Source organism: Suncus etruscus, chromosome X (genome assembly GCF_024139225.1).
Source record: "Suncus etruscus isolate mSunEtr1 chromosome X, mSunEtr1.pri.cur, whole genome shotgun sequence".
In the NCBI taxonomy this organism is placed as follows: domain Eukaryota; kingdom Metazoa; phylum Chordata; class Mammalia; order Eulipotyphla; family Soricidae; genus Suncus; species Suncus etruscus.
The window spans coordinates 70,067,895-70,081,203 of NC_064868.1; the positions used below are offsets into that span (position 1 = coordinate 70,067,895).

At 37.2% G+C, this 13,309-nt stretch overlaps 1 protein-coding gene across 1 annotated transcript in view; it reads left to right on the plus strand.

The window, feature by feature from the left end:
- Nucleotides 1–5,930, plus strand: part of CENPI (centromere protein I) — a 99,392-nt gene extending 93,462 nt beyond the window's left edge. The window contains exons 22-23 of the mRNA XM_049766926.1: nt 5,140–5,181; nt 5,832–5,930. Of these exons, the coding sequence (XP_049622883.1) occupies nt 5,140–5,181; nt 5,832–5,930 (141 nt within the window). The remainder of the gene's footprint in view (nt 1–5,139; nt 5,182–5,831) is intronic.
- The last annotated feature ends 7,379 nt before the right edge of the window (nt 5,931–13,309 follow it).

A 13,309-nucleotide genomic window follows, 5' to 3' on the forward strand; every position in this document is an offset into this window, starting at 1 on the left:
AGTTTGTCTTGTGATTTGTCTTCAAGTTTGTCTATATAATTCATCATCTTTGAGCTTCTGCTACTGTGCCTGTTTAATGTTTTCTTTAGTTCTTTAAATTCTTGCTGTATGGATTCTCTTATCTTCTGAATGAATTCTTTGAATTGGTTGAATTCCTTATCTAGTGATTGCTTAATTTCGCTCACTATTGCCTCCTTGATTTCTGTTGCTAACGCATTGCTTATTTTAGGTCTTCATTGTAGTCCTTGCATTTCAGTCACTTTGGAGCCATAACTAAGTCTCTTTCTCTATCCATAACTACAGTTGACTTCTATAGTTTCTCCATTGTTCTATGCATTTTGTGGTTTAATAATGTTAATCTATAGTATTGATTATACTAAAGATTATTAGCAATACATTTGCATTTCATGTCATATTCCAAACCATGCAGGGTTATTTGAGTTTGCTCAAATGTAAACTGTTACTTGGTTTGATCTAATGATTTATTAGATGGTATATTATAAGAGAGAAAAAAGTACAAGGCCTTACATCCAGGAAATCGAAGATATAAATTAAAATATTTGAGAAAAGAGGACAGAGGGATGCCAGGATGGGCAAATGGCGAGCCTACAGCCTTGGATTTGGAATGACAGTGCTGGTCGCTTGGGTAGTCTTGGAAATGCAGATTACACTCTGGCAGTTTACTTACTCTTTAACAGTTTATTTGGGTTACTTTATACCAGGCAGATGTGGACAGGGATAAATGCTATATTTAGTTAGGGATAAACAGATGTAACTCCACACCAGGATGCTGTATCCTTAGCTTGAAAATGTTCTGGTATTTGCTCTCAGATTGTTTCTATTTTGAAGACAACCAAAGATGGTATCATTAAGTTTGACATGCATTATGAAATTAATGATATCAAGGTTGCAAGAGGCCACTAAGGTTAAGCCCACTGCTATTGAGTCTCCTAAATATCTTGCTTTATATTATCCCTTGTTTTTCTTTGCAGTATTTTCTGAGTAGGATTGGACTTCGTTTTTTGCCTTAAGATTTCTCCAAATGTAGGGTTTATATAATCCATATACATAATTGTGTATTTGATTTTAATTACTGATTGTAAAGATTTAATAAAATATATAAATCAATATGAAAAAAATGGCCCTGCACTTTTGTTTTAAGGCTCAGCTGCTTGTTTTCTCCATTTCAGGGTTCTTCCCTGGAGAGGTTATTTTGACTCCTCTGTATCCTATTTGACAAAATCTCCAGCAGGATTCTATATTTTAAGTTTTTGTTGGAGATTTTGCTACATTGGAAAGAATGCTACGTTGTTGCTTCCTTTTTGGCCATGTACACCTGCTCTCAAACTCTTTAAACTAGTTGGGATTCATTACATTGTTTGTTAAATGTATTAATAGCATTAACCTCATTGGGTTGTACATTTAAACCTTTTTAAATTCAATTCAATTGTATAGAAATAATTGTTATTTTATAAGTTCTTCATGATTGGTTTCAGACATACAGTGAATAAGGGCCAATCCACCACCAGTGTCAACCTCCCTCCATCGATGTCCTGATTATACCATACCAAGACCCTGCCCCCTAGCCTGCCAGTTTAACAGGCCCATTTTGTTTTGTTTTGTTTTGTTTTGTTTTTAAGTTTAGGTTGTTAAAGTTTGGGTCTCTTGACTCCATTGTTTTTGCCTTTGGCAGGGATTTTTTTCTTTTGGTTTTGGGCCACACCCAGCAGTTCTCAGGGGTTACTTCTGGCTCTGTGCTCAGGAATTGTTCCTGGTAGGCTTGGGGGACCATATTCTCCAAACCTGAGTCTGTTCTGGGTCTTCCACATGCAAGGCAAATGCCCTACAGCTGAGCTATCTTTTTGGTCTCTATCCTTATTTTTTATTTTTTATCTTGACCAATGCACCTGAGACCGCTTGGCCCCTGGCCCCATCCTTTTATATTTGTTTTATCCTCCTCCGCTCAGTATATTTCCTTCTCCTCACTATCCTCGGGGGCCAAGGGTGTTCAATACAACTTACATTTAAACCATTGCATTTCTTCATGCACTTACTATAAAAACCACATATTAATGATATTCTGTATTTATCCTTCTTCTTGCTTGCTTTAGCATAATATCTTCCAGTTATATCCATGGTACAACAGATTACATGATTTCATCATTCCTTACAGATATATATTATTCCATTGTATATATGTATCACATTTTCGTGATCCACCTATATGTTAGACATGTAGGTTGATTCCAAGTGATTGTACTAAGTGGTGTTATGAATAGTGGTGTGCATAAATCCTTTTATATATATGCTTTTTCTGTCCTTTACATTATAAATGTTATAATGCGTGTGAATCTCAGGTCTTCACATGTATTAATTACCTGGGTAGTGGTAACAGTTTCATCATTTATGAAGTAATGCAAAATGAAACCATGCTTATACATACAATTTTAAGAATTAAAACTCCATTTAACCATTAACTTATATAATAATTCGGCATACTTATGGTCATTTTTAATTTATGATTGTTTCCCAGTAATTTAACACAGTTTGCAGCTGCACCACCCTTCTTTCTTTCAAGAACTGTGATTTATCAATGTCTGGGAAAAGTTGGAGAGTAAATGCTGCCATCTAGTGGGGAATGCTGAGTTGTTGTTTGTTAACTATAATTGGCACAGCTTGTTAACATCCAAGAAAAAATATAATTAGGTATTTTGAAGTGGAGGCTTAGAGCTCAGAAGAGAAATTGGGACTAGAAAAATAAAGATGGAATTCATAACCTAATATTTAACTTTTCAGTTAAATATTTCAGTTTCTCACATTTGGATGCATTTTTGATCAGAGCCAGCCAGAAACTAATCATGAAGTTGTTTTTACTTTTTTTATGTGCATTAGCAGAATATCAGAATCAGACTTTGTAGAATAAATTCTTAACAGTTTGGGGGAAATTGGAAATAATATGGGATACTGTTTTAACCCCCACCCCTGAAATAAAGTTAATTGGGATATAAAGGAGAAGGAAAAAAGAAAAAGAAGCAGTGAAGTACACGTTTTGGATTTTTCTTGAAACAGGATCCAAGAGTAGATTAGTTTTCTGAAGCTAAGAACTCAGAAACAGTCATTTCTAGATAGTTTAAGCAGATCAGCATCAGCAACAATCTGTCACAGGAGACAGTATTGTGCCAAAATAAAAACATATCCAAAACTCTTGGATAGAAAATAATTAACTACTAGTTCAGTACTGTTGGATTCTGAATGGTGTTTTAGAAGTATTTTCACCAATTAGTATTTTAATTTGTATTAAGATAACATAAGATAACATTGTATTGTAATATATAGGTTCCAGGCATACAGTATTATTTTTGACACCTGTATGTAGTATATAATGATCCCTACAAGAAAGTATCCATCTGCCACCATATAAATAAATAATCCCCTTTATCTGTTTTACCAATTCCCCATCCCATTTCCCCAGTGGAAACCTCAGTTTTGTCCTCAGAAACTAAGAGTTTGCTTTTAGGTTATGTTGCTTGTTTCTTTATTACACATGCGTAAAATATGGTATTAGGCCTTCTTTGAATTATTCCACTAAATAGTACCTTCAAAATTCATCTATATTGTTGCTAAATGGCAACATTTCATCTTGGTTTTTTATAGCTGAGTAGTTCTGTTGCCTATGTATAATCACATCTTGGATGAATGAATACTTCTTCCATCAATAGATGAGTAGGTTGTTTCAAAAATGATGCCAATGTTGATAATTAACAAGTATTTGTTTATATTTCCCATTGGCATTTATTTTAAATGAAATTATTGAAATCTGCCTACATGTAAAACTCTTAAAAATTCCAAGCTTTAAAAATGCAATGTCTTATACATAATTTGATAAGAAGTTTTCTCTTATGGGGGCCGGAGCAATGGCACCGCAGTAAGGTGTTTGCCTTGCACGTAGCTGACATAGGATGGACCGCGGTTTGATCCCTGGCATCCCATATGGTCTCCCAAGCCAGGAGCAATTTCTGGGCGCAAAGCCAGGAGTAACCCCTGAGTGTCACCAGGTGTGGCCCAAAATCCAAAAACAAAGTTTTCTCTTATGTATAAAAACTGTTGTTGCTTAGGATGGTTTCTTGGTGAAATACAGTACTACCCAGTTAGGGAATAAATGTGTTCAGTCTGCCTTACTTTTGATTAAGAATTCAATATTTATAGACTAAAGAGTTAATAAAGCATTTATTTTAAATAATGAACTTAATATTTACCATCGCACTTGTCAACCTGAGTCCATTCCCTGGTACCACATCTGGTCCTCTGAACACTGTCAGGAGTGACCCTTGACACTTGTACACAGGTACATTTCCCCAGGAAAGCATTCTCTTAATACCTCTATCTTCAACCAGGTGCCTGAGTATAGATTTATTAAAATGAGTATATAGATTAGTAATATGGTGCTAACTTTAGCCATTATGATTTTATTTTCCTTTTATTAATTCTACTAGGGAGAAATATAAAAGTTTAGAACATATTCATAAGGAACCAAAAATTAAAAGTATCATACTAAGTTAGTCAGAAGTAAAGGTATAGATAACAAATGATCTCATATGTGGTAGCAACTATGAATCACAGGCAACTGAATGGGATAGTTGATCCACAGAGCTGAATTTGAAAGGGAATGGCAAAAAAAGATCTAAAGGTGATCCTTGGGGAACTTAAAGAAGTGGGTACTCTGGTGTTGGGTATGGTTTTAGAATTAGCTTCATATGAATCTATGATTAACAATATCATGAATAAGTAATTCAGTCATTAAAAATAAAATATCTTAAAAAAATCCATTAGTACTAGAGCAATAGTTCAGTGGGGAAAGTGCTTGCTTTGTACCTGGCTAACCCAGATTTGATCCCCAGTAATCCGTATAGTTACCAGAGCACTGCCAGGAGTGATCCCTGAGCACAGATTCAGGAGTAAGGGTGACCACAGCCATATCTGGCCCCTTTATGAAAATAAAAAAGGAATCCAAGAGGAGGATAGGAATAGAACATATCAAATGAATTAGACAGTGAAAAGCCGGTATAGTTTTTTACATTTTTGCCATGCATTTTACTTCCAATCTGTATCTCTCACTTCCTTTTTTGTTTTGTTTTTAAGGAATTTCCAGAAGAAAGGAGAGTATGCACCAAACTTATTCGGGTAAATCAGTTTACTTTCTTCATGTTCAGGGATTCTGTATAAATTAATTTCACCAAGAGAACTTATTATTTTGCTTTTTTGCATATTTTAAGTCTGTTATCTCCACAGTGTCAAAATGTTTGCCTTGTAAAATTCATTCTATGGCTTTTATGTTTTAAAGAGACTATCCTTATAGTATTATCTAAGGTAGCTTGTTCATAGCTTAACTCTTGATATTGTTGGTCAACAACTTTGTCTTATAATACAGTTAAGTCTAAATTATAGTACAGTTAAATGTTTAATGTGTGAATGTAATGCGATTTAGCAAATCCCAGCGGTCATCCATTGCCCTGTACAAATTTAATAAGGCAATATATGTAATAAGATATTTCTGCATTATTTTTATATGTCAAATTCCAATTATGTGGAGATAATGACTCACTTCCATTTCATAAAATTTTGTTTAGTTGAAAAACTATTATTTTTGCCAATGTACTCTTGTTCAGCCCTTGAACGTTTGGTACTCTCTGGTTGAAATGCTACTTGGAGACTCTGGCACCTTTGTGCTAACGTGCAGGAGGGCACTGGGAACATTTACTTGGTAAAGAATTCGAAGTAGAGGATCAGCATGGTAAATATCAGTGACTAATTTTCTTTCTTTGTGCCTGCAGGGAAATAAATGGAACTTGTATGTGAACTATTTATTTTCGAAGGGGTTTCAAGGCTTAAAACTTTTCATAGAAACTAGTTTTCGTCACTTATCTGTTTAGAGATAATGAACCACATGATCAACATCAAATAAATCTACACAGACTGGAATACCCTTCATTACTCAAGAGGCTCAAATTGAGTTTCCATATATCTTTCATCAACAAACTCACTTTCTCTGTGTGACTCGGGAGAACCTCCATTTGGCTAACTTTATATTTCTGAACCTAAATTATTTTTATTGTTTAATGGGCCCACCTCCAGTGGTGCTCAAGGAGGCCCAGGGCATGTCCTACCCAATTGGCTGACAGTCCAACCTTACTCTCCCCTAATATAAATATCCATTTCCTACCTACAATAAATGGAGTTACTCTCCTAAAGTGGCTCATGGATGTTTCTTTGTGCTCTACTCACCTGAGATATGACCTCACAAGTGACTTTTACATCTTGGGATCTGACCTTAGCAGCTTCATTTACAATATAGTATCATCTGAATTAAAATATTTTGGCATACAAAAATCAATGGCCTTTCTATACACCAATAGTAATAAGGAAGAAATAGACATTAAGAAAACAACCCCATTCACAATAGTGCCACACAAACTCAAATATCTTGGAATCAACTTGACTAAAAATGTGAAAGACCTATACAAAGAAAACTATAAAACTCTGCTCCAAGAAATAAGAGAGGACACGCGGAAATGGAAACACATACCCTGCTCATGGATTGGCAGGATTAACATCATCAAAATGGCAATACTCCCCAAGGCGTTATACAGATTCAACGCTATCCCTCTAAAGATACCTATGACATTCTTCAAAGAAGTGGATCAGGCACTTTTGAAATTTGTTTGGAACAATAAACACCCTCGAATAGCTAAAGCAATCATTGGGAAAAAGAATATGGGAGGAATTACTTTCCCCAACTTTAAACTGTACTACAAAGCAATAGTTATCAAAACAGCATGGTATTGGAATAAGTACAGACCCTCAGATCAGTGGAATAGGCTTGAATACTCAGAAAATGTTCCCCAGACATACAATCACCTAATTTTTGATAAAGGAGCAGGAAATCCTAAATGGAGCAAGGAAAGCCTCTTCAACAAGTGGTGTTGGCACAACTGGCTAGCCACTTGCAAAAAATTGAACTTAGACCCCCAGCTAACATCATGTACGAAGGTAAAATCCAAATGGATTAAAGACCTCGATATCCGACCCCAAACCATAAGATATATAGAACAACACATAGGCAAAACTCTCCAGGACATTGAGACTTCAGGCATCTTCAAGGAGGAAACTGCACTCTCCAAGCAAGTGAAAACAGAGATTAACAGATGGGAATATATTAAGTTGAGAAGCTTCTGCACCTCAAAGGAAATAGTGCCCAGGATACAAGAGCCACCCACTGAGTGGGAGAATCTATTCACCCAATACCCATCAGACAAAGGGCTAATCTCCAAAATATACAAGGCACTGACAGAAATTTACAAGAAAAAAACATCTAATCCCATCAAAAAATGGGGAGAAGAAATGAACAGACACTTTGACAAAGAAGCAATACAAATGGCCAAAAGACACAGGAAGAAATGCTCCACATCACTAATCATCAGAGAGATGAAAATCAAAACAACAATGAGATACCACCTCACACCACAGAGAATGGCACACATCACAAAGAATGAGAATAAACAGTGTTGGCGGGGATGTGGAGAGAAAGGAACCCTTATCCACTGCTGGTGGGAATGCCGTCTAGTTCAACCTTTATGGAAAGCAATATGGAGATTCCTCCAAAAACTGGAAATCGAGCTCCCATACGATCCAGCTATACCACTCCTAGGAATATACCCTAAGAACACAAAAATACAATACAAAAATCCCTTCCTTACACCTATATTCATTGCAGCTCTATTTACCATAGCAAGACTCTGGAAACAACCAAGATGCCCTTCAACAGACGAATGGCTAAAGAAACTGTGGTACATATACACAATGGAATATTATGCAGCTGTCAGGAGGGATGAAGTCATGAAATTTTCCTATACATGGATGTACACAGAATCTATTATGCTGAGTGAAATAAGTCAGAGAGAGAGAGAAAAACGCAGAATGGTCTCACTCATCTATGGGTTTTAAGAAAAATGAAAGACATTCTTGCAATAATAAATTTCAGACACAAAAGAGAAAAGAGCTGGAAGTTCCAGCTCACCTCAGGAAGCTCACCACAAAGAGTGATGAGTTTAGTTAGAGAAATAACTACATTTTGAACTGTCCTAATATTGAGAATGTATGAGGGAAATGTAGAGCCTGTTTAGGGTACAGGCGGGGGTTGGGTGGGGAGGAGGGAGATTTGGGACTTGGGTGATGGGAATGTTGCACTGGTGATGGGTGGTGTTCCTTTTATGACTGAAACCCAAACACAATCATGTATGTAATCAAGGTGTTTAAATAAAAAAATATTTTGGCATATCATCTTATTACTATTTTTGCAGCATAGCACATTTTAATTTCAGGGTTCATTAATTGTACATGATTTGGGACTTTTCACATTTTATATAGTATGCAATGGATGATGAAAAATAAAAAATAGGTAATGCATCATGACATAAACCACAGAATGCGGGGCCGGAGCAATAGCACAACAGTAGGTGTATGCCTTGCATGCAGTTGGCCCAGAATGGACTCGGGTTCAATCCCTGGCATCCATATGGTCCCCCAAGCCTGCTAGGAGCAATTTCTGAGTGCAGGTTCAGGAATAACCCCTGAGTACCACTGGGTGTGGTCCAAAAATGCTTTGAATTTTTTTAGAATGAACAATAACATATTAATAGGATGCATTTTTTTCTTTTTTAAAAATTTTTATTGAAACCATTGTGAATTACAAGTCTTCTACAGTTGTATTTCAGGCATTTAGTGACAGTGTATTAGGACCATTCCCACCACCTGTTTTGAACTCCCACCATAATTCCCAGCATGAATACCCTATCTCCACACTTAACCCCCTGGATTACTAGTCTAACGGGTCCATTTTGTGTTTAGCTTGTTATAGTTTGGGTCTCTTGATTCTATTGTTGACTTTAGCTTAGGTATTTATAGATCTGACCTCTTTTTTTTACTCAATGTTCCTGGTTCTACTTGGCCCCTGGGTCCTATCCACTTTTTTCTTTTCTCAATTTGTAGGAAGACATAGAAATATGAGGCAGAAGATGATTCATGTTCTAAGGTTTTACTTTAAAGGGTAAGGCAGATGTGGCAAGGTCTGGGGTTTTAATTTTTTGTTGGTTTTATGCATAGGCACAGTAAATGTTGGGGGAAATTAGAAAGAAAATTCCTTTGTCTTAAGAGATACAGGGTTATAACCCTCCACTGCTCAATTTGACTGGCTTTAAAATAATTTAAATAAAGAGATACAGGGTGTCTCTACCCATGAAGCATACTGTCATAAGTCCGACAACAGGCTCTGGGCATGTTAGTTGTCCAATCCCAAGGACTTTCACTATGGTCCCATGAAAAATTCTCCTGTGATTGTCATAGTCAGACTTATGTAATTAGAGATCTTGTTTTTTTGCACAGATCCTAGGACAAAGCCTGGGATAATGTCTTTCTTTTTGGTCCCAGGAAAAGTTCTGCTTGGTTGTCGTAGTCAGTCTTCTGTAATTAGAGATCTTGGGTTTTGCATAGTTTCTAGAACAGAGCATCTTCTGATTTCATCTCACTGTTAGGTGGTGAGGTAGTACAACCTGTCCTTAAATCAAGTTGTTGTTTCACTGTCATTAGGGTGTCATAAGAACCTACCGTGGAGCAAGTTGGTACCAGATTGGTATTAGGGACTTCCCCCTGGGGGGGGCGGGGTTGACTCCTGGTGCTGATGCAGGAAACTGCCAGTTCTAAGGTTGATATCCATGGTTTGGGGTTGGACAATCAATGTCTGGGCAATTGAGGTCTAAGTCAAGTCTCCATGACAAATGTTCAAAGTGGAAGGCACCCTGCACTATAAAATGTATGGGTTCTTATCCCTATTAGATAAGAGCTTCTTTCTATAATAAGATTCTCCCATTTTAGTATGTTTATGAAAAAGGAACAATGCCTTATTATATTACTGGTGCATTGGGGGGTAAAAATAATAAGCTATACAGTCTCTGTGCCCTCGTTTGACCTGAGCTCTTTTCCCAAGCAAGACCGTTCTATTAGAATTTCTTAAGCAGAGCCAAAACAACAGGGGATTGGGAGGAAGCTAACTCTACATATGAAGTAAACACTAAGTGTTATAATTTTAAGGAAATGCATCTACAGAAACATAAACATAAAGAAAATAAAGATATCCCCTTTAAGTCTTTTGAATCTCAAAAGTCTGAGAGGGGATAAGATCCATGGCAAATTTCCAGCCTGTACTGTGGTCTTGTGGACTCTGAGAAATGGTTTGCAGCAATCAGGGATTAGGTAGTGTCCTCGAGCTGGGGTTCCCTTTGGAGCCAAATTTGATAGCAAGCAAGAGTCCACATTATAGCATTTGGTTTGTGTGAAAATATTTTGCATATATCTATGTATATCTACCATCTGAAGGTATTCTTGCCTAAATAAATTTTTACTTGGAGAAGTTATTTTGAACCTTAAAACATTTAAAAATAGGGGCCAGAGCAATAGCCCAGTGGGTAGGGCATTTGCCTTGCATTTGTCCAATTTGATTTGATCCCTAACATCCCATATGATCCCCTGCCAGGAGTAACCGCTAGCCCAGCCAGGTTTGACCCCCAAACAAAATATTTAAGAAAATAATATTAGGGGCTAGAGAAATAACACAGTGGATAGAGCATTTACCTTGCACAGAGCTGACCTGGATTAAATCCCCAGCACCTCAAATGGTACCCCAAGTCTGTCAGGAGTGATTTCTGAGCACAGTGCCAGGAATAATACCTGAGCATTGCTGCTCAGGTATTGGGTGTGACCCAAAAACAAAATAGCTAGAATATTTTAAAATATTAGAACAAAGTTTTGTTTCAGTACAACAGTGCTGCCGGCTAGCTTCTGTCTGACAGCACCAGAGGATTTCAATGAATTGAAATGAATTTCAATGAATTGAGGATTTCAGGGAAGTGGGGTGCATACGGTGAATTATGAAGAAATGTTGAGAGCACACACAATGCTTGTAGGGAGAACAGCGTTCTGAGTTTAATATCCAGACTAGGAGGTTTTATAAGGGGTATATTGCCTGTCACAGGTATAAAAAGAATGCTCACTTTTTTCTTTGCAAAGTACAACAGAAATAGTGTACATTGTTTTACCTTTAAGACACTACATATGGCTCTAGGTGGTTTGTAATCCTTTTTTTTTTATTTTGTTTTTTTTTTGAGCCACACCCATTTGATGCTCAGGGGTTACTCCTGGCTAAGCGCTTGGGGGGACCATATGGGACGCCGGGGGATTGAACCGCAGAGTCCGAGGTCGCAATTTTTCCTTGGCTAGCTTTTGCAAGGCAGACACCTTACCTCTAGCGCCACCTCGCCGGCCCCGTGGTTTGTAATTTTAGAATAGAATATAGTTCAGTTAGGAGGCCAGAGGATACAAGGAAGGTAAACTTTTTCATTTCAAAGTAGTTCCTCTCTGGCCTGGCCTTAGGTGTCATTCTGAGATAAATTAAGAGATTAGCAAGAAACCAGGTTTCCTGTAACAATTTTCCTTTACCTAAAGGAACAGTTTCTAGCTTTAGGGGCTAAGACTAACTTCCTAAGATCTGGTTTTGAAAGAGATAAACTATATGAAGGGGTACAGAACTTATACCTAGTAAAATTCAATAGCCCAATTCTATCCTGGCAACACTTGTTGGGAGTGTAAATTATTTAGCAGGTATTCAAAGTGTCTAGGGGAAGTTCCTGATCAAAGTAATCCTTTCTGTTACAAACTGCTATGGTTTTCAAAGACAAGGAGAGAAGAAACTGGTTTTCTTTTTCATGTTGAGTATTCCAGGTAAAGATAAATTTAATCAAGACTATATTGTCTATAAAAATCCCTATGTTAGGATGAGAAAGGTTTTACTATATCCACGCAGCAGAAGGAAGCATATATATATGCATATATATAATATATGTGTGTGTAAGTTTCATTAACAGAATGTCTCATTCAATTATCCACACTGAGAGAGAAGACTTGATGGGCCTATTGGTGAGAGATCTTTCAGGAATCTTCCAGCCATCCTGACTTGAGGGAAAAGATTTCTCAGTGGGCCTGCAGATAATATTTTCTCAGGAGTTTTTGATCAGATACCCACGCTAAGGGTATGAACATCCTAGAAGGTCTTCTAACTGACTTTCTCTAGAAATATTAAGATTCCTATTATGTTAATTCTGTGACACAATTGAATAAAATTTGTATCAAATAATTTTAGCTGAATTTATTTTTGTTTTAAGGGTGATACTATTATTATTAACAACATTGATATTATTTGATTTTTGGGCCACACCCAGTGATGCTCAGGAGTTACTCCTGGCTATGCACTCAGAAATCATTTCTGGCTTGGGGGACCATATGGGACGCCGGGGATCGAACTGCAGTCCATCCTAGCCTAGTGTGGGCAAGGCAGACGTTTTACCACTGCTCCAGCCCCAATAGTGTTGTTTTTTTAATAAAGATTTTTATTTTGACCAAAGTGGATTACATATTTTAGGTAATATTTTAGGTACATATTGACATTGAATCAGGGGAATTCCCACCACCAAAGTTGTCCTCTCTCCACCCCTGTTCCCAGCATGCATCCCATATGCCCATATCTTACCCCCCGGGCTGCTAGTATAAGTGGTACCCACTATGTCTAGCTTGTTGTAGATTGGGTATCAATTCTGTTGTCATTGGATTGGTTTTGGTATTAAAGTCTGATCATTTTTATTACTACTTAGTGATCATACAACTGTTTGGTCTTGGTGCCCTCCATTGTTTACCCCTCAAATTGAAAGGCAGAACAAGTTGGTTCAAGTTATGTGGTTCTGTTTGAGGAAAAGACAAAAATAAAATGTGGTAAAAATCAAACAAGCAGGGGCCGGGCGGTGGCGCTAAAGGTAAGGTGCCTGCCTTGCCTGCGCTAACCTTGGACGGACCGCGGTTCAATCCCCCGGTGTCCCATATGGTCCCCCAAGCCAGGAGCAACTTCTGAGCACATAGCCAGGAGTAACCCCTGAGCGTTACTGGGTGTGGCCCAAAAACCAAAAAAAAAAAAAAAAAAAAAAAAAAAAAATCAAACAAGCAAAAATATGGGTGAAGTTTTTCAAGAGGCTATAAATATTAATTTGGGAAAATAAAGGTAAAAAGGAAGAGAAACACATCAACAATACAAAAAGAAAAAAGGAAGAGAAACACATCAACAATACAAAAAGAAAAATCAAAAAATGCACCACAGCAATAAAGACAAACACCACACACTAACCACAGTCCTGAAATAAAAACAAAACAAAGC